At 36.7% G+C, this 21,972-nt stretch overlaps 2 protein-coding genes across 2 annotated transcripts in view; both read left to right on the top strand.

Moving 5' to 3' along the window:
• LOC145239080 (fibronectin-like) overlaps positions 1-5,547 on the top strand; it is a 31,827-nt gene extending 26,280 nt beyond the window's left edge. The window contains exons 14-20 of the mRNA XM_080102365.1: positions 399-428; positions 1,774-1,900; positions 2,251-2,523; positions 3,642-3,788; positions 4,389-4,538; positions 4,901-5,059; positions 5,381-5,547. Of these exons, the coding sequence (XP_079958491.1) occupies positions 399-428; positions 1,774-1,900; positions 2,251-2,523; positions 3,642-3,788; positions 4,389-4,538; positions 4,901-5,059; positions 5,381-5,547 (1,053 nt within the window). The remainder of the gene's footprint in view (positions 1-398; positions 429-1,773; positions 1,901-2,250; positions 2,524-3,641; positions 3,789-4,388; positions 4,539-4,900; positions 5,060-5,380) is intronic.
• A 259-nt stretch (positions 5,548-5,806) lies between these two features.
• LOC145237907 (uncharacterized) overlaps positions 5,807-21,972 on the top strand; it is a 43,342-nt gene continuing 27,176 nt past the window's right edge. The window contains exons 1-27 of the mRNA XM_080100902.1: positions 5,807-5,904; positions 6,352-6,531; positions 7,472-7,612; positions 7,903-7,996; positions 8,550-8,719; positions 9,077-9,170; positions 9,426-9,539; positions 9,892-10,178; positions 10,699-10,871; positions 11,106-11,208; positions 11,385-11,496; positions 11,707-11,864; positions 12,521-12,674; positions 13,174-13,289; positions 13,765-13,906; positions 14,354-14,505; positions 14,728-14,834; positions 15,294-15,428; positions 15,981-16,116; positions 16,659-16,876; positions 17,222-17,335; positions 17,596-17,768; positions 18,285-18,426; positions 19,901-20,021; positions 20,190-20,385; positions 20,802-20,942; positions 21,650-21,859. Of these exons, the coding sequence (XP_079957028.1) occupies positions 5,814-5,904; positions 6,352-6,531; positions 7,472-7,612; positions 7,903-7,996; positions 8,550-8,719; positions 9,077-9,170; positions 9,426-9,539; positions 9,892-10,178; positions 10,699-10,871; positions 11,106-11,208; positions 11,385-11,496; positions 11,707-11,864; positions 12,521-12,674; positions 13,174-13,289; positions 13,765-13,906; positions 14,354-14,505; positions 14,728-14,834; positions 15,294-15,428; positions 15,981-16,116; positions 16,659-16,876; positions 17,222-17,335; positions 17,596-17,768; positions 18,285-18,426; positions 19,901-20,021; positions 20,190-20,385; positions 20,802-20,942; positions 21,650-21,859 (3,974 nt within the window). The 5' untranslated portion in view covers positions 5,807-5,813. The remainder of the gene's footprint in view (positions 5,905-6,351; positions 6,532-7,471; positions 7,613-7,902; positions 7,997-8,549; positions 8,720-9,076; positions 9,171-9,425; positions 9,540-9,891; positions 10,179-10,698; positions 10,872-11,105; positions 11,209-11,384; positions 11,497-11,706; positions 11,865-12,520; positions 12,675-13,173; positions 13,290-13,764; positions 13,907-14,353; positions 14,506-14,727; positions 14,835-15,293; positions 15,429-15,980; positions 16,117-16,658; positions 16,877-17,221; positions 17,336-17,595; positions 17,769-18,284; positions 18,427-19,900; positions 20,022-20,189; positions 20,386-20,801; positions 20,943-21,649; positions 21,860-21,972) is intronic.

Raw genomic sequence — 21,972 nt, 5'->3', positions numbered from 1 at the left:
TGTTCTGGATTTAGGCAAAGATTCGAAATTTTTATTAGTTTGCACAAAGTAGGATTCGTTGTGGCAACTGTAACATGTTTTTTTAATCTTAACTAACTATTTAGCTCTAGGATTCGATACCCGATATACAATAGGATTCGATTCCCGAAATTCAATAGGATTCGATTCCCGAAATCCATAGAATTCGATTCCCGAAATCTATAGGATTCGATATCCGAAATCTAATTGGTTGTTCTAGATTGACCAACTATTCGAAACTCAATAAGTCCGTTACTGGTCTGGACTGGTATATAGACAACTATCTAAAATCCATTCTTTGCTATTTGCATTTTACACTGATACTAAATATACTAGAATTGTTTATCATGAAAATCACACTTATTTGAAACGATTTGCAGTACGTTGAGAACGGAAAGAAGTATAGAATGGTGGGTGAAAGTATTGGCATGTATTGCATTTTGTTGCGATGTTTATCACATTGCCACGACTAACTACACTTATCCCATTTATCACAACCAATCTGATAAATTTCACAAAATTGTGCTGTTCGTTTAGACGAGTGTGGTAGTTATGTTTTGTGGTGTGGTTGTTACAGTCAAGAATTGAAGACTTTCTGCAAACACTTGACCTACTATAGGAACTTTTAAACTTCACAGGGTCTTATTAATTTTACATTAAATTAAACACGCCGGAACGGATACTGCAAAATGTGCAGATTCAGCGATTAAACTGTATTTAAAAGTTAAAAGTCAATGGTTCCCAATCTTTATGAACGAACCCAATCTATAATTTCATGTAATAGCGTACGCTATTTGGGCCGCTTTTTTCACCATTAAACTTATGAACAGATCCGTATATAGTGTTCCAGCGTACACTAAATATGGAGCTGTTTTAACTGGAATGTGATAGTGGTACGCATTTTGTCTATGAAGGTGCAGGCTTTGTATATTAGGGCCAAGTATAGACGTCAGCTTGCAACTGATAGATATACTTTTTATTTAGCATTGGTAAACGCGCTGGCGCCCGTTCTGGTGAAATACAAATCTGTTATGTGGCCAGCTAAAGCGGAAAGGTTGTGCGCCCCTGTTCTTAAACTACGCATGTTTTTGATTGGTTTAAGGCCTTTACCACTTGTATGGTGGCTCCACGCGTAATAAACCATTGTAAAATTCTGGCCCTCGTCGTTTGAAAGTGAGGTCGAAAACTTTGCCGGAAAATTGTAATGAGTTTCTGTTTAGAAATATTCATCAAATATGTCCGTTGATTCATTTTAAATTGCAACTTTACTAAATCAATTAAAACCAACTCAAAATTTCCAATCAATTCTCTAATTGATTGAAGAGTGGATAATTACGATTACCACGCGTTGTGTCTTAGAGCATGCTACATAATATTATACTTACAAAAACTATGTAAAACGTAAATACACCAATTTTTATCTCTAAATCAGGGGTGCACAACACGGAGTCTACAGATCCGATATGGCCCTCAATTGGTTAAAAATAGCGCGCATAAAATCTTTACTATTTTGCATCTAAAATTACACTTGTTGAATCATGTCGCTTTTGAGATAATTTTCCCAGTTCTTTTGTTGTTTTAGAACAAGGTTTTTGGCGTATATTTTCTACACAAAACAAACGCATTTAGTCGTAAATTGTGTGGCCTTTGATTAGAACATATGGAATTTATGGCGCGTATACCTTTATAAGTTGTGCACCTCTGCTTCAACAAATGCCCATGCAAAGCTTGTTACTAGTAAATACCCATTCTTAGCAATATGAAGTGACCGGTACAAGCCATCTGCTCGACCACCTGAAGGATGCGAAAAAGTACCAGTTGGAGATTATTGCAAAGAATAACGAGACTGTTAGTTTGCCTGGAGTGGAAATTGTGTACACAAGTAAGTGTGAAATTTGAACACATTGTTGTTGCCGTTGTTACCAAGACTAAAACGCCAACTGTCGCAATATCACAACACTCACTTAAAGGTTATGCCGACTCATTTGAGAAACAAGTATTACGCAAGGCTGTTTGATGCTCAGATTTCCCAGTTTTTACCAGTTAATTGCCAATTTCGTTTTATTGCATACTGCTTTTTGCGCAAATTGCAATTTTTTACTTACTGAATCCCAAACTGTATCACTAATCATGAGAAGAAAGGCCGAACGATAGCATCTTCCGGTTAATCGCAAGACAAATTTGAGCAATTGGAGTTGCTATTAAACGAATCTTCTATGTTCAATATCACAGGACTCAAACAAATCATCTATCTCAATGTTGACCCGGAATTCGTTCAAGACCAATCGATAGTTGTCCGCTGGGAGCGCAAGAGCGGGGTTGAGTGGTATGACGTTTCGGTGGATCCCCCAACCCCCGGGGTCACCGGAATAGGGTCCATCGATGAGGAATACACCAAGATTGACAACCTTACCCCCGGAACGTTCTACACTATTACTGTTATTGCGAAGAACCATAAAGTCTTTGACACGGCCAGTTTGCCGGCCACTGTACGCCAGTTTACAAGTGAGTTGAACTTACAGGGCCGGTAGCGTTGATCACTGTATAATTGATTTACGTAATAAAGTGGTGTAAAATTTCTGGGCAAAACAAAATTGGGCAAATCTGTCGATTCTGTTCGGCCTAGTGTCATTGTACACTGGATGGTTAGATTGTACTTGGAACAGTTTTGCTTTAGTTTATTTCGATGCTAAAATAGTTTATACATACAGCGTATGTCACAAGCATTAGGGATAGGCTGAGCCGAGCCAGAACCCGAGTACTCGGTACCGAGCATCGCTGTTTTTGATACTCGGTGCTCGGCCGAGCAGTTGCACAAACTGACCCGAGCGTTAAATTTGCATATTCGTGCCCTGCTAACATACGCAACTAGTGTTCTAAAGGGTGTCTATGATCAAAAACGAATGATTTTCAAATGCATGGTGGAAAAACGCGTACTTTATGGGCATGTACAGCTTAATAAAACACCGCCAATGACGTAAGAGACCTTGTAGAGCTAAAACGTAGAAAGGGGATTTTTTGTGACGTCATAATGCACCGAGCGTGCTCGGCCGAGCACCGAGCATTAATGTGAGATGCTCGGTACTCGACCAAACAGAACATTTGCAGTTTTGGCACATCCCTAACAAGCATAACATCACTGGTCGATAATAATTGATAAAGTTTGAATATGAGATAATTAGCTTTCAAATCGACTGTTGGGTGACTTGACTTGCATGAATGTTACATGAAAGGCATCTGTGAACTCGATTCTGTGTACAATTACTATACCAAACCATTAAAAAGGCATGCCGATAATGAAAAGCAAGCTGCAGACACGCTGTATCGACCTCTAAGGACTAGTTGTGGCATCGAACGGAATTTGTGAGGCAAGGCATTTCAGCCTGTTACTCCCAACATACTGGAGTGCGTTTAGATGACTACACTAGCCAAGAGAACCAAGGTCTTGTCACCAGCTGCACTGATGAGACCATAGATCAAAATGGTGTACACTGTCTGGAGCTGAATTATAACTGCCAGCTCCACCATTTTTGTGGTTTGTTGTCCCTGCCTGGAACCGGTTTTTGTTAAAACGTTTGAACAAGTCCCAAATTTTGACTTACTTCTATTTTTCGGTATTTCAGGATTATCAAAGCCTTTGAACTTGACCGCTTCATACGAAGATGTTCAGCACAACGCTATGGAAGTAAAATGGCTGCCTGTTCCCCACGCTAACTCATATCTACTGCTTGTGTATGACTGTAGCGGGGCGGATAGAACAGTTGGCCCAGGTAAGTTGTTTTGCTTTGTGTAGAATTAGACTTTAAACATAAAAATGTGTATAGGGTGATAACGTTCACCTGTGGACGTTTTGCAAAATTGATGTGCGACATACACTTTAGGAATACGCAAAATGCATTAGATTTCTTTTTTGTTTGCGAAAGTTTGCTTTTTTGTGTAAAACTGGGAGACAGGAATAGTTGAAATGTCCAAGTTAAAAACTATTATTACGGTATTTAGTCTTTTATCTTGACTTTGTTTTAAAGTTTTCCAACATAAGTACGATGTACCGAAAACGAATTCATATCACAAGAGAATTTAACCATTTTAACTGAAATTTTTTAGAACAACTATTTATATAAAATTGTATTTTTTTGGCTTTACTGGGTTATGGAGCCTTGCCTCGCCGCGGAATTTAACAAGTGGGCTCCCATGCCTACAGATTAAAATCGTGAAAAAACGATCGTTTACACTTAGTTTACAGATTATACATTGCAGTTTTTGCATCAGGTTCTGTTTGAATAAGGAAATAGTATATAGACGATCAGTGTTTTCTGGTTTTTGTACAATATATTGTCGGATAGCGTTGATAAATACTTATTTTATTACAGTAAAGGAACGTACGAAAGTGTCCTCTACGTATATGCCGGATATATACAAACCTTACGCAAAATATTGGCAGTATGACTACAAAAAAGTTGAAAGTCTGAAGCTTCAATGCGAGACGGCTTACCAAGATGTCCAACATGCAGTGGAAGAAGGTAATGTTCCAATTATGTGATTTTATGTGAAACTAGTTCCGCAAGATTCTTTATAGCTTTGCTACCCGGATCTTAACGGCTAATATATCACACAAAAGTTTTTGTAATTTTAAGTTTTATTGGTGGACAATTTAAGCAACAATTTAAACTAAGATTCAATAAAAATTGTTGAATAAAGTCTTTATTATGTCTATTGGTTTATATATTTTTTGGTCAAAAAGTTGCTCAACGCTTTGAAAATGTTGTCAAAAGCAAAAAAATAATTCAAAATATAATTTATTTTTCGTAGCTTGTGCACTCGTTGTATTTAAGCAATTCAGAACAATGATTGAAACAGTTACAATGCTTCAAATTATTTCCAGGTGAAAATCAACCTCCTAGCAAAATATTAGGACAAGGTCGCATCACCACACCTCATGCTACACTCTCTAATATGAGACCGGGTACAAGATATGAGATACTGGTCGTTTCTGGAGCAAATCAAACTCAAAGTAATCCCAGTGTGATACTGAAGTACACAAGTAAGTGAACAAGCTCCCTTTGTCGTGTACCCGTTTTTTCATAAACACCATGTTTGAATGTAAAATAACATTTTTTGGGGGGGATTTAAGAGAGGTATGGGGTGCAGTTCAAAGGTCAATGTGGTTGTGTGTATCATCAGTACATTTTTAACTGATTTACACTAAAATATTTTTCGAAAATTCGGTAATATGATTGCTAAAAAAACGTTTCACAAATTTATCTACTACTGCATAACCCATTTTTTTATCACTTGGCGTTTTTTGCAGTTTTATTTTTTTTTTTAATTCTTGATTACATTGAATGATTCCTTCTTTGCATAGAACTGGCCAAACCTGGAGATTTCAATATCGACCCGAAAAGAATCGAATCTTCATCAGTTTATCTTGGATGGGAGGCGGTTGGTGGTGCTCAATATTACAGAATTGATATTTATCAAACTCCAGTGTTACAAGAAATGTCAAAGTTAAAAAAAGGCAAGAAAGATTAGTTTATACATTTTACTGTTTAAGCCGGTGCTGTCAAACATACTATAAACTTTATCTACTTTTTCAGGCAATTTTTTTTAAGTTTCGTTCAAAACTTTTTTTTGCACACATGATAGTTTTCATGTGTGTTTTTAAGTGGTTTATTTAGCATTAATGATAAAAATAACGGCCCAAATAGACGTAAAAAGCGACATGCTTTATTACACGGCCTTGGTACTTAGCAGTGGTTAACTTCAACTGTCGTATATTTGTTATAGCTTCACTTCAAATGCAGTATGTGATGACGATTAATGTGACAGAAACTAATGTATTGGCCCGCCCCCTTCGTCCAACCACCAACTACACGTTCAAGTTGACAGGTATTTAAGCTGTTAAACGAGTGCTACAAGTGCGCCTGATTTATTTACGTGTTTCACTGATTTGCAAATTTGATTTACCAATTTTGAATATCAAGCAATTATTTCTACACAAGCAAAATCTAAGTTTAATTGTTTTTTGTTGATTTTGCTATAAAGAATACACTGCTGTGTCTAATTTAACATTTTGCTTCGTTTATTACTCACAAATAAGTTTCTGCCATTTTTTGAGTATTAAGCAAATCGTTTCTTGTCGCTGTTGCCAAACTAATATATTGTTTAGTTGCTTTAAACTAACTTTCAAATTCAGTTAAATACCTGGTTTTGTGCCCATTGCGTTAGAAGTACTTGCTGACATAACATACGTCTGAACTAAATTCTAATTCCCTGTTAAGGTGTTTAAATTTTTAGCCAAATTTGTAAAAAAAAGTTTTAATTTTTTTCCTGTAGCTTGCAACCAGCACACGAAAAGTTTCCCGCAGTACGCAACCACCTTTACGCGACTGATGGCTCCACAGACTCTGAACGCGGAAAACCTTACAACCAGCACTCTGCTTCTTCAGTGGAACCCCGTCGATGACGCAATATACTACAACGTCACGTATTATGCGAGAAAGGGGAGATCAAAAAGTTAGTGTTTCTACGAAGCAGATTATAAGTGGGCCTAATTTTAGGGCCGGAAATCGAATATTTTTTGACGCTAAATTTACGCCCGAAAATGACAATATAATTGAGTTTTAATGGGATTTCTATCATTTTGAGTAAAACAAACACCTCCACTGAATTTTTAACGTTTTTATGCAATTTAAACTTTAAACTTTTATTTAAAATTGAGTCGTCGTTAAAAATATACTGTGAAAAATGTTGTGTGAGAACCACGAAACGATAGGAAAGTTTAATTCGACTTTTTTAGATCAGATAGACTTTTTCAACTTTCAACACAATTTTCGTCAAAGCTTCTTTAATTTCAGTTTATTAATTTTCCAAGTGAATTATTCATCGTAATGATGTCGAGCCCTTATTAAATATTAATTGCATATTTCATGTCATTTTTTGCGGGCTTGCTGTACCCTTGTCAAACTCGCTGTTTTACTTGCTGCACCAAGTTTTACATCGTTTTGTCGTGTAACAAACAACACACAACCTTTATTCTATCCTTGTAACTTTCTATCAATTGTGAGTTACGTCTGATGCCTGCATGTTTTGTGTGTTCTACATGTAGAACATTCCCATAATCATAAAGAAACTGTTTGATTTTCTTTATTTTAGCTATTCGTTTGATCATTCAGAACAGTACATAGTGTACCCAAATACCAATGAGCAATTTTAATAATTTTATTTTTGATCGGATAATGCGCACAGTTTTCTGAGACGAAATACTGCCACTGAAGTCACTTACGAGTTTTACTATAGTAGCTGAACTTATTATATGCGTGTTTGATACGCAACAAAGTCTTGTGTTATATGAAGACGCGACTCGCAGTCGAATCTTGCTAATTGGAGTTGGCCCAGCAGTGATATAGGTTGCAAATAAATGGTTTACTTTACAGCATTGTTTTAAATTTTTCAGGACAAAATCCTCATTACCTCAACGTGACAAAACCTCAGATTTTCCTCAATCATTTGGAACCGAACACACTTTACGAAATCAGCATTGTAGCTGAAAACAAATTCACCAGGAGTTTACCATCTGGGTTCAATACATACACAGGTAATTTTTGAACGATTTTTTATGTGTATATTGTTTTATATAGTACATGTTACATAGTGGAAAAAGGCATGAAACTCAAAAGGTATTTAAACGTAGTTATGTTAAAAAACATTTGCTCACAGCTTAATTTTAAAGTACACATGTAATAAAAACGCATTTAAATGTTTTGATGTAGTTGCCTTCTACAAACGCCATGCGCAGTATTTTTTTCAAACATGTGTCTTCTCTGAAACAGTATTTTTCTTCACAAAAAGACATTTATTTATTTTTTAATATTTTTGTTTTTTCAGAACTTCCGACGCCTTCCAACTTCAGCGTTATCAACGTCACTGATTCATCGATCCACCTCACGTGGTCTGACGTCATCGGACGTCAATCTTTCAAGTAAGAGAAACAAAAGATTTGCTTACATAAGCGTTCATCCCAATCACATTCCAAATTAGTGAAATTTTTTTTGCAACAACACGCGATTAACAGTGCAGAAAAGGGAGTTTTTTGTCTCTGTCTTTCCGTAAGCAGTGGTTTTGATATTAGCTGTTGCCATAAGTAGGGAATAAAAAATTTCTTTAGGCTGCTAAAATGTCTTTGTACCAAAGCCGATGCTATTAAATTGGCGCTAATTCAACTCCCAAACAGTAAATCTAACTTGTCTTAGCTGTAAATAATGGGGATTAGGGACCAAAAAAATAAAACGATTTACCGAAGTTGGTTCATTTTGCCTTCACGAAGTCACGCTTGCAAAATAAATTTAACAGTTAACAAAAAAAACTATTTAAACTTGTCTGTGCCAGTTTTTCGGATTTAGTTTGTTGACAAAAATGGGTTAAAATTCAGCTTGGAAATTTGCAGGGGGAAAGTTACAAAAACGGTTACAAAACCCCTGTATTAAAGTTATCCCCTATTAATAGTTGAAACATTCTATCTGTATTCTTCATAGAATGGCAATCACTCGCAATCTGAAGGATGAACCCGAAGCATTTCGCGTCACTTCAAACGAGCCTTCGAAACATTTTCAATCTCTCACCTCAAATACTCCATACGCGATATGGATGAAAGCGTGGAATTCAAACACTGAGAGCAAATTGCTTAACGTCATCGTGTACACGAGTAAGTATGACGTAGCTATGACGTTAGTAAGTACGACATTTTGTGACGGCCTAATTTGGCCATAATTCACTTTTTTTGGTTTGGTATTGCGCGTCGTTTAATAAATGTAAGATTTTTCATTACGTTTTTGAAATATTTTAGCCGAAAACAGTGACATATTATGTGAAAAGTGTAAAAATTTCACACTTTAAATGTCATTTATGTATATGTGCATTTGTTAAAATACGTAAACTAATAATTATTCGTTGTGTGAGTAGTATATAATTAGAGCACAATAAAAATCTTCTTTTCTTTTGAATTATACTGCCCGAAATCACAGTTCACCGATTTTATGTATTAAATTTATTTTATCAACAGAACTCTCTCGACCTCAGCAAGTCGAGTTTCGCGAAGTCACAGATCAGAGATTGAGGCTTCGCTGGCAACCGGTCGGAAATGCCGAGATTTACAGGTTTCCTTACATTAAACTAATAACCACCAGCTACATCTTTTTTGTAACCTGGGCCTAACCCGAAAGTACAATTTCAAAACCCGGATTTAACCTGAAAGTATGTTTGAACTCCTATAACTAGCGCCAAGAATTAGTTTATTAAGTTTAAATAACAACTTGTGAGTCAGGCCCGAATCAAGTTTGCCCGACGTACACCTCTGAGCTCTTTATTGCTTATACACAAAACCAATACAGCTAAACATTTATTTTCGTCAGCCTTGTGGTTTATCCTCTCCTAAACGAATCCCAACCGAGTCCCGATTCTATTGACCCAAGTCTACTGACTGAAGTTATCCAAGTTGGACGATCCCAAGCTATCAGCAGATCTTCGTAAGTAAACTGGATTTCTGATTTAGTTTGTTAGTTATAATCGGTTTCCAAACAAATGGTTATGACAGATTGTTTGTATTAATTTGTCATTTTTTTTTTTATGACAGTATTTTTTGTTGTGTCTAACATACAAAATTGTCAAAATTTGTCGAACATCATGAAGAGAAAGTAAACATTAAATGTTGTCTTATTTTTTCCTTTTTGTTTGCACATTTTTTTTTATTTTTTTTTACATTTTTAAACTGTGTTCATAATTTAAACTGTCGTTGGTGCAGGTACTTGATTAACTGGGCGGTCTTTTGTTTATTTCTGGCAAAATATTTACGTTTAACACTCTCTATTACTTTCAAAGGCGCAGCGAACGGGTAAAACGTAACACGGACAGCAGTGGCAAAAACGGCGACATAACTTTCATAACTTACACAAGCTTAAGACGAAGGTCAGGGGTCAGAGGTCGAGGTTATGACGTAGTGGAGTCAAACCGTTCGTACGCGGACTTGAAAAACACCTACTACATCAATGTTACCGCATCAGAAGTGATCCTTAATTACTTGGAACCATCTGTCAAGTATAAGATCGTCTTGAGGGCGATTAACAAAAATACTGACAGCTTGCCTCTTGTCATGCAGAAATTTACAGGTAAAAAATTTGAAATGAATTTGGCCAGAGAAACACTAGAAACGGACATGTACATAAAAGGTTTCAAGGAGTTTTTGCTGTTTAATCGAATTGCAAAACTTGTCTAATTTTGATGACGTAATGACGAACTAATTGTGATGACGTAGTATAATGCAAATTACGTCACTTAAGTATAAAACTCAAAGTTTCGATTACAGCAGAAATTTTGTAAACTGGCAATAAATTTATGACGTACCAGACAATTAAATGACGTCACTAAAATTGTCATACGTATATCATAAATCCAACATATGACGTCATTACTACCGAAAAAACTCACCAACTACAAAAGTACAGTAAAACTCGGTTAATCCGGATCTTCGCCTAACTCGGACAAAACTCGAGGTATAAATGATTTGTAATGTGGTAAGGCTTTAACTAATCGATACCGGGTAATCCAGATAGGTTTTGGGTCCAAACGGGTCCGGATTAACCGAGGTTTACTTGATATGTTACTTAAACTTTATTTTTTCATTATCAGAATTGGAGAAGCCACGATCTGTGGAAGCTAAGGATGTAATGAACGATACTATGCTGATACGATGGCTTACTGTTGAAAAGGGAAGTTATTATCAAGTACGGATACGACCTGAAGCAAAGAGCTGGGCATCGACGTCCGCTCCTTCAGGCAGTGGCAACACTTCAAACACCGAGGTAACATGTCCATCTAATAAACTTTGGTGAAAAACAGGTTACGTGAAGAATCAACCTGTGCTTTCGTTACCACTTCATCACTAAATGTTAATGTTCAAAGATGTCTTCTATGCACAATAACAGTAAAAATGTTTGGCGTTTTTATTATTTTTTATTCAATGAAAAAGTAACCTGCCGAAATATGTCTTTATTTGATTTTTACTGGGATTTAAACCACATCACGTTTATTGCCAGGTAACAGTAACAGGTCTTCGTCCGAACACCAACTACACGATCGAAGTTTTGGCGGGAAACAATCACGTGACCAGTCAGAAGACAGCGATATGGAAAATAACAAGTAAGTACTTGAATCACATAAATGTTAAAGTGTTAAAAAAGGACCCTATTCATAGAATAAAAAAACAAACAAACAAAAACGTAGGGTAAAGAGTAAAGGACGCAAGAGTTTTTAAGGCAGTCGGTATGCATACTTTGATTTTGGTGACGACTTTTTTTCAACGAATCCCTTAATAGAACTGTCACCTGCTGAAAACCTCCGCATTGTGCAGTCAAGCGTGAAGCACGATCGTTTTCACCTGAAATGGAATCCAGTGACGTTTGCAAGCAAATACGTCATCGTTATTTCGTAAGTAATGCTAAAAAATAACGTTTTAAAGTTGCGCGTCTATTTTTGACTTGGGGAAGTTTAATGCAATTGTGTTGTAATAGTTTCTTTTAGGCGAAACAACTCAACGAAACCCATGTGATATTTGGCTATGTGTTATTTGTAATCTGTTTTCCTTAAAAATCTGTGTCAATTGGCAAATATTCTTTATTCAAATCCTCTACACAACAGGCCTCCAACACGAGACGACCGGGGTCGTTTTGAGATCAGCAGTGGCGCGACGGAAGTAACGTTGGCGAGGCTCAGGGACGGAACACGATATCACGTGACTGTCAGCGGACAGAATGCAAGAACTGGAGGAGTGGAACGTTCTATTACTCAATATACAAGTAAGATGTAATTTTTACGGATATTTAATCACTGAAACAAATTTTTCACATGAGGTTGTACCTTTGCGATAAACCAGTGTTTTCCAACCGGGGAAGAATTTTTAAACTTCATGGGAGGGATTTACTCTAGTTTGCACATGTGGTTTGTAAATAAACACTTCAGCTCTGGAAATATGACCTATGAATTTGATAAAATACGCAATTTTAATTGATCTTTGTATATTTTAGCATTTACTTTATAGTCTAGTAGGGAGAAATGAAAATGTTTTGAGATTAGGAAATTCGTGGGCTTTGTAAATTATCTATCAACTCATGATATTCTAACCTTAAGAAGATGTTGTGCCGTCTTATTGATTGTTTAATTGCAATTTTGTCGCTATGTCTAACTCAAACAATTCATGAAAATTTAGTGTGAAAACCACTAAATCTGTCGCTGTGTTTTATTTGTTTTACAAAAGCAAATGCATTTCGCTTTTATAAGCATCAAATAAAACACAGACATATTTTTCACACTGAATTTTCTTGATCTGATTTTAATGACCCTGAATCGTCGCAGTTGCTTTACTTGAAAGGAGATTTCAATAATAAGAAAATATTTACTAAGTTCAAACAATTCATAAAAGTTTTTTTAAGCTTAATTTGTTTCTTGTGTTTAGGACTTCTCACACCAAGCAACGTCACCATTATACGTAGTTCGTTGACGTCATCGAGTTTTGAGGTGCGATGGATGCCAGTACCGAATGCCGACCATTATCACGTCGTAGTAGGCAACCGCACTAACGCCACTTTTCGAGTTTTAAGCGTCGAAAAGTGAGTTGAAAACAGTTGGTTGGGTTTGAAATAAGTAAAAATGCATGACAATGCAATCGACAACGCTGTTGTAATTGTTGAGCACAAATAAAATGCAGTAAATCTCAGGTAATCCGGACCCATTTGGACCGAACAAATTGTCCGGATTACCCGATGTCGATTGGTTAAAACCTTCCCACATTGCAAATCATTTGTACCTCATGTTTTGTCTGAATTAGGCGAAGATCCGTATTAATCCAGGTTTAAACTGTATACTGAAAAGTCTTAGTAGTATTTATAGCAGAAAAGCAGATAGAAGTTTGAGCAAAAAAAGAAATAGATTTTTAAGTGTATTTAAATCCAAAATGGTTGATTAGGTTTGCTTTGGTCCCTCATTCATCTACATACTTGCGCGAATGCATACAGCTCATACATTCTCAATGCACAAGAACGTTTCTGGAGCACATAACGTATGTGAAATCTGCTACAAATCTACTTATGCTATAACATTTTCCCACAGACCTGTTGCACTGATTGAAGGCCTAAGCTCCGGCGAACTTTATAATGCAACTTTCACAGCCCAGAACCACAAGGAACGAACTTACAGCAACCCCGTGACTGTGCGGACTTATACCAGTAAGTCGGTGGTTAGTTAATTGGCCGTTTAACCAATATATACAATCATAAAAGAGTTGTATTTACGAGTTTAAAAGAGTTTAAACCTTACGCCGACTAATATATCGTTACGTCATATGTGTGACGTCATGACCAAGCAAAAACTAGTTCTTCACCACAAAAAAAAGATTAGTAATGATTTACAGTCATGGATTTTTTGTTTACGTTACCCAATGTTTAATTGTTTTTTATGGTTATTTTTTGTTTTTTTATGAAACGTTTTCAAATTATTGTTTCGTATTTTATATAACTTATTTATCAAGAATTGACGAAGCAACAGTGCTTTCTAATCAGAATCAGTCAACAATAATTGTTAAACGATATACATGTTGCCCACGTGGGCATTATCAGTCACCCTTATTCAAATAGAATCAGTATTTGTGACTAAGTCTGACTCGTGTAACAAGCACTAAACGTTACTTATGTTACATCACAGAACTTCAGACGCCGAAGAATTTCACAATTCCAGAACATTACGTCACCGATCGTTCTATGGTGATCACGTGGGAAAAAGTCCCACTGGCGGATAAATATTTCGTCAAAATAGGCATCGAGTCGCGAGAAGACGACCATTACGAGTAAGGCCAGTTTTCTGTGTTTGGTTTTGTCAGTTACCCTCTCTGACTGAGGTTATGTTAAACTGTTTTTTTTACAAACAGAAAGCACGGCGAAAATATTCACGACGTTGTTTTTGTATAATTAATCTAGGTACGTGTTATAATATTGCGTTTAATAAAATCTCTCCTTTAACATCAGTCATACCATCTTGATAATGTAGATAAGTCTTTCCAAACAGACAAAAGGTGCCATTTTTTGGCTTACGACACCTTTCGGCCAAGACTTATGAGACAAAATTTGGGCGGCATTATAAAAATACAAACGGTGAGAAATCTTTGTATTGCGCACTGAAAAAAAAGACTTTTATATGTCGTGAGATGATCACAGCCTCACGAAAACCTTTCATGGGTTCATGTAATCATGTAATTCCTAAACTACAGCCTCTCATTGCTGCACTATTTTGACAGACTCGTGCTTCACAAGCAGAAGAAGAACTACCGGGTTCCGTTCACACGCTTGGCCGTGAGAAGTTTACATCCGGCTTCATATTACAAGATCGAAATGAAAGCAGTGAACCGAAAAACGGAAAGCTTTGTCGTCACGCTTTACCAGTTTACAAGTAAAGAACTTGCTTCTTTATTATTTACATAAATCCCATTGGTAACCGTTGTTAAAAATTCGTCCGCCTAATCGTATATCTCGGTTAAATGCATAAAAGAGCTTACCAAATCAGTTACACGATAAACCGGAAGGCGGTGGTCTGGGTTAAGAATTTTTATCCTAGCTCCTTGTGGATCGAGTTGTATTTTTCTATTTTGGACTAAAGTTACATTATATTCAGAACTTCCCCGCCCTCGAAATGTAACATTAATGAAACAAAACTACATGGACACGGAGGCAGAGATTGATTGGATACCTGTGGAAAGAGCCGATTATTATCGACTAAAGGTAAAAAGGACTTTATTTTTGGGTTGGTCTTTAGGTTAGAAAATCACACCCTGTCCCTACTCCAACATTTCGACCTGAAACGTTGTGTAATCCATTTCGAAATGCTGAATGGCAACTGTCGTTTACCGAGCTTTAAATTGAATTGGTTCTTTATTGGGCGAGACTTTGTTCAACTGATAGGAGGTTTCTAACTCACATGCAGACGGAGGCTGACATAGGTAAAAAGTTACACCTACACCGTTCGCGCAAATCCGTTTCAACACTTTAAAGATAAAAGCTTCGAAAAAGCTCATGGCGACCCACCAACACATTTTACCACTCACACCACCTAGAAAAACGATAACTAAACTTTTTCGTGCAATTAACTGGAATTTTAACTAAAGATAGGCTTGCGTTTTGGGTTCAGTATTTTTCACTACTAAAGATAAGTAATGCTAATTCGATGATTTCATTTTGTAGATTTACGAAGTTCACGTCTTCAACGTGACCAGTGATCTCGATATAGCTGACGAAGGTGGGTTCTCATTGTCTGATGACGTCATGGACGATAAGCAGCTAGCTGATACCACTCCATTTGTCAACTACACTTTAGTGGTACGTAACTGTGTAGGCATTAGAGATGTGCCAAAACTGCAAATGTTCTGTTTGGTCGAGCATCTCACTTTAATACATTTCACGCTCGGTACATTATGACGTCACAAAAAATCCCCTTTCTACGTTTTAGCTCTATAGGTCTCTTACGTCACCGGCGGTGTTTTATTAAGCGTAACATGCCTATGAAGTGCGCGTTTTTCCACCATCTAATACATTTGAAAAATCATTCGTTTTTGTTTATAGACATGCCTTTAGAACACTAGTTACATATGTTAGCAAGGTATGAATATGCAAATTTAACGCTCGGGTCAGTTTGTGCAACTGCTCGGCCGAGCACCGAGCATCAAAAACAGCAATGCTCGGTACCGAGTACTCGGGTTCTGGCTCGGCTCGGCCCATCCTTAGTAGGCATACCACCTTTTATGGCTAAAACTATCTTAAAACGTTCTTAAATACAAATTTCTGAAGAACTTAGCTTGTTAGTTTTGGTACACGTTCCAGGGGTTGCCAATCTCCGGACTATTTTATTTCCAAGTTTTTTTTTTTATTCAGGCTTCGAAACACGTCGACCAATACGATTTCAACTTGGTGAAGGGTTTGAAACCGACTACACGTTATCAGGCGGCTGTCCAAGCGTTTAACAAGGACACATACAGTAGCCAAACCAAGCTGGATTTTACTACAATGTGTGAGTTTAATGAATAGTTTTATTAGTTTTTTAGGAGGTCTTTTTTACTTTCTTATTTGTGAAGGTGAAAGTTGTATTAAATTATTATGAAAAGTTATAAAACTAATGTAGGTTTAAATCAATAATGGAATTAAATTGAAATAGTTTCCTGCAACCAAGGTTCAAAAAACTCTAAAAAGATTTTGACACGGTTATATGTTAAAATTTTAAATATTGTTATTTTATGTGTCATAAACTTTATTAAAAACACAATTGTAAGAAGTACGTTTAACATATATACACATACAAATCCCGTAAACGCATAATTCGTTTAATTACATAGGAATTGTAAATCCTAACCGTAGCCACTACTTAGGAAATCGTCCGGTTAATCGCATAATTTGTTTAATTGCATTAAGAAACTCGGTAACTCGGTAATGCAAATAACCGGATTACATTGGGTCATTTTTAAACTGAACCAACTTTGTAAAAGTGGTAGACACTTAAATCTTTACAAAAAGATCCAAACTTTACAGTTCTCCTTTAACAAATTTGTTTTCCAGCTCCGTGCTCCGGTGATTACTATCATTTTCCCAACACGCATCTATCCAGCAGTCTGCCTTTAAAATCGTTCAGCAACGCCACTGTTGACGAATGCCTCGATCTCTGCTGTCAGGAACGATCTTTCAAATGTCTCTCAGTGTCTGTGAACGCCTCCACCACCACTTGCCTCCTCTTCGCTGAAGATCGGAATTCAGCTCCTCCCCTCACTATAAGCCGGGTACCATGCGATTTTGTAAAGCTTAAAGGAAAACCGGAATAATATAATTTATTTTTAAAGGGAAGCAAAACTAAAAAATGTTTGTGCAAACGGAACGAAAAAATATAAAAACTGTATTTTAGGGGAAAATGGGACCATCAGACAAACAATTTTACTGTTGAAAGTTTTGTTTTTAGGAAAAAAACACAAAAAACTTTTACAATTTAAAATTATTCTAAGGTTGTTTATCTGTATGGCAAATTACCGAATATCATTTGTATTGTTTATAAAAGATACCTTATGTAACTAATAAAAAGTGAAAACGTTTCCAGTTTTCTCTAATAAATATTTTTACTTCTGTGACAGACTTACGATCACTACGAGAGAAAATTCTGGCAAGAGGTTTCCGGATTCCAGATTCGTTCCATCACACACAATAATGTCGCTGTTATGAACGAAACTGTGGAATTGACTCTTACTGTAAGTTGGTTTTGACTAAAATCTGTGCAATAAACCCGTTTAAAGCAATATTTTGGCGGAGGATTTCTTTTTGAAGTAAAAGTAAACTTTGCCAATGTGTGTTATGCGATGAAAACGTGCTATTTTATAATTTGCCTTCTAACCGCTCTGTTAACCCGTTTGTAATTGTTATTATCTGGTGTGTTTTTTCAGATGCATCTGTAGTAACAAGATTCTGCTAGCAATTACCAATTTAACTAACTTTACTGTATTTTTTGTAGTTCGTGTATTTGGGCAACGGTGGTTGTGTTCATTGGGACTTTGGAGATGGGGGTGAAGCTTTTCACTCTATCCTCGGAACGAACTGTTCTTACTTCTGTCGTAATAGTGATGACGTCAACTGCACTGTGATTGACACCGACCCGAACAGCGACTCGAATCGGATCAAAATTAAGTAAGAAATGAAAAAAATCCAAATTCTAGAAGAGGTCGTATTCGGGTTGAACAAAAGTCCAGTCAAATAATAATTATAGCGTTAGGAAATAAACGCTTAAAAAGGAATAATTGATTTTGATTATAGATAATTGTTAATTAAAAAAATGCAGGATTAGTATGTTTCTAAACTTGGGTAGCAAATTTGTCTTTGGAACTTGCTAAGGCAGTGGTTCCCAACCCCTTTCGACGAATTCCTCCCTTTACAGTTCAAAATAATTTCATTCCTCCATAATAGACTTTAAAGTAGATGCTAAAACATACAAATATCATTAAAAATTGGGTGTTTTATCAACTTCACGGGTTATGTTCGCAGAGCTTAAGTGTCAATTTACAAACCACTCATAATAGTTCAATTAAATTCCTCCCCTAAAGTTTTTAATTTTTTTTCATTGGAGGCATTCTCCGCGGTTGGGAACCTCTGTGCTAAGGGATTAACAAAAAAATGACTCCATTTTTAAACGTTGAAATATTACAGACACGACTATGATATGGAGACTGTGTTCAAAGTGATTGTGAATGTAACAGACGATGATTCGTACAAGGTCTCATCCGTTAATGTTGCGATCAATGAGCGCGGCTGTATATATCCGCAAATCACGATTGAGGAAGAGGGAAAGGTAAATATTTGTAAATGTTAATAATTTTTATTTGAAATATTTTTTGAAATAAAAAGCACATGATGCAACTAAAGTTTGGGTGGTTCAGAATTGTAATTCGGGCCCGGCTTAAATTAAAAACGCGCTTGATTTGACTTCTCAGTAGGCTACATTTTGCAGCAATTTCTCCAACTTTTGGGTTAAATTCTGGCTTTGTTTTTTGAAAAAATATGACTCGGGCTTGTAGTTTGGGTTTACGTCCGAGTTTTAGGTCCGAATTTTGGGCCCGTTTACAACTCTAGCATAAATTATTATTTGACTTGCTAATATACACCCAATCAGTGTTTTTTTTAAGGTGTTTTGGGGGACCGAAACGGTCAGCGGTTTCCCAAAATTTGGGGGACCGAAACGGCCAGCGGTTTCCCAAAATTTGGACTTGCAACTACAACTATAGTTTTTGGTATTTAAATGAAACACTTGCGGTCTCTTAAAACTACTTAGCGGTCACCCAAAACAAACCTTAAAAAAAACCTGCACCCAATAAAGAACATATTACAGTATAACGCGCTCTGAGTGTTATTTTCTAACGAGGATAAGTGACGTGAATTGGACGCCCTAGCGCGAATTGGACGCCCTTTTAAGGTGTTTTGGGGGACCGAAACGGTCAGCGGTTTCCCAAAATTTGGGGGACCGAAACGGCCAGCGGTTTCCCAAAATTTGGACTTGCAACTACAACTATAGTTTTTGGTATTTAAATGAAACACTTGCGGTCTCTTAAAACTACTTAGCGGTCACCCAAAACAAACCTTAAAAAAACCTGCACCCAATAAAGAACATATTACAGTATAACACGCTCTGAGTGTTATTTTCTAACGAGGATAAGTGACGTGAATTGGACGCCCTTTTAAGGTGTTTTGGGGGACCGAAACGGTCAGCGGTTTCCCAAAATTTGGGGGACCGAAACGGCCAGCGGTTTCCCAAAATTTGGACTTGCAACTACAACTATAGTTTTTGGTATTTAAATGAAACACTTGCGGTCTCTTAAAACTACTTAGCGGTCACCCAAAACAAACCTTAAAAAAAACCTGCACCCAATAAAGAACATATTACAGTATAACGCGCTCTGAGTGTTATTTTCTAACGAGGATAAGTGACGTGAATTGGACGCCCTAGCGCGAATTGGACGCCCTTTTAAGGTGTTTTGGGGGACCGAAACGGCCAGCGGTTTCCCAAAATTTGGACTTGCAACTACAACTATAGTTTTTGGTATTTAAATGAAACACTTGCGGTCTCTTAAAACTACTTAGCGGTCACCCAAAACAAACCTTAAAAAAAACCTGCACCCAATAAAGAACATATTACAGTATAACGCGCTCTGAGTGTTATTTTCTAACGAGGATAAGTGACGTGAATTGGACGCCCTAGCGCGAAACCCAAAATACAATTGACTTGAGAGATATATTAGGTTTTTAAAATTTTACATTTTGCTTTACAGAATATCAACGATCCGAAACGCATGTTCCGATCTCACAAACTGCTGATGTCAGCAACTCCTACCATCATATGTAATAACTTCCCGGGTGTGCAGTTCTTGTGGGGAGCTATCAGTTTTGCAGGCAAGCGATATATCATACAATCAGATACCACTTTAAATTAACCCTAATTGTTACAAAAAGCCCCAAGATGACCGAGTGGTCAGCGCAACCGCTTTGTGTACAAGGTTGTTGGTTCTAATCTCATATCGACCGCTGCTTAATTCATAATACTGAACTTTTATTTTGCAGCCGACAAGCGAACACCGACTAGCAGTTTTCCTCTCAAGTCTTTGGGGTCAGAAATAATGGTACCAGCCCTTACATTTCCACTTGGTTTATACCGTGTGTCGGTTGCTATCACTGTGTTGGACGAACAACACGATCTCACTGCTGTTGATTTCATTTATCTTCAAGTTGTAGCGTCACCTCTTGTGGCACAAATCAAGTGAGACCATTTATTTTTTGTCACAACAAAGTGATAGTATTTTTTACCTTGTTGGTTTTTTATTGTCCTACCGACATATTATTTTATTCTTCTAGAAGTAAAATAAATTTATTTTTTGCTCTCAAACAAATATATATCTATTTGTAATACTTCTTTTTGTAAGCCAAAATACAAGCACTTTTGATGAAGAAAATATATTAGCGATAGAAAAACATAAAATTTATTTAAATCCTAAATCTTTCAATCATTTTTAAAAGTCATTTTTCTGCTTGAATTCTTTGGTTTTAAAATTATTGGTATCTTTCTAATTCATAAGACAAATAACTGGAATGGCACCAAAATGTGTCAGTCAAATTCATACATTTTTATTAACAATAATCAAATGGATGTTAGTTATTATACGAATCGCTTTTTAGGGGTGGAACTATGCGAACAGTCGGCGCAAACCGGGTAGTGACGTGGGATGCGGCTTCGGTATCGTACGATCCGGATATTGTTGACGACAGAGGCCAAGGAATGTCGTTTAACTGGTTTTGCCAAAACTACACTGACGACAAGTACGGCTATTTGTTTTTGTTAACGTGACAGCGCTTAAAATGAATGGTTTAAAATAGGGTTGACTTAAACCTGCAGAATATATATGTATATATAGATACATAAAAATATAACACTTTCAGTTTGCATCGCATTATAATGCTTGTTGCTATGTCACCCTGAATGGTATAACTGAATGGTTTCTTTCATTCTACAGCAGGGGTGGGCAACCTTTGTTACTGTAGGGCCAATTAAAAATGTCAAAATTGAATCGAGGGCCGCACATGTGCATAACACAAAGTGATTTTGCTTTGTTTCTTACCAAATATGCTTAACTACAAGTATAATTCGTATTTGATTCTAGCCACATTTTGACAGATTGCAGAAAACTAGCACCAGGCGCATTAATCAGCGCAAAAATATGTAATAATTAGACTCGTTTGCCAGTACTTTTGAAATCCAAGCATCTCTGCGGGCCGTACAACCTTTAATGAAGGGCCGCATGCAGCCCGCGGGTCGCAGGTTGCCCACCCCAGTTCTACAGTATTCGGACATTACACGTCAACATACATTCTGCCCGGTTAGAATTATTTGTGTGACTAACAATCAAACCAAATAGTTTTACAATATAGCAACATAAAGAAGTATTATAAAGCAGTGGTATTCTATCATCTCAACATGCGAGTAAATACGGTATATTTGTTTAACTTAGCTTTCATTTATTTTTCAGAATGCTTCCGCTGAATTCTGGTAGCTGTTTTACAAACATAAGACGCAATTTAAAGTTCGAGGGAGCTGGAAAATTCAGCCTCAACACGAGTTTAATGCATCTGTATGTCGAGTATCGGTTCATGGTGTTTGTGAGCAAGGGAGGTCGAACAAACAAATTCGAACAAAGGATCATTGTTAAAGAAGGGGATCCACCCGATTTCCAAATCAAGTAAGAACCCAATTTTGTATTTGTACCTGAAATAGTTATACACCTTTTTCTACAACGTTATCATTTGTTAAACGTAACTTGTCATCCCAGAACATTAAAAACGTATAGGTCGG

The sequence above is a fragment of the Phallusia mammillata genome, chromosome 7 (assembly GCF_965637545.1).
Source record: "Phallusia mammillata chromosome 7, kaPhaMamm4.hap1.1, whole genome shotgun sequence".
Taxonomy (NCBI): domain Eukaryota; kingdom Metazoa; phylum Chordata; class Ascidiacea; order Phlebobranchia; family Ascidiidae; genus Phallusia; species Phallusia mammillata.
Note: the sequence above shows the minus strand (reverse complement) of the source record. Positions and strands in the feature narration are given on the sequence as shown.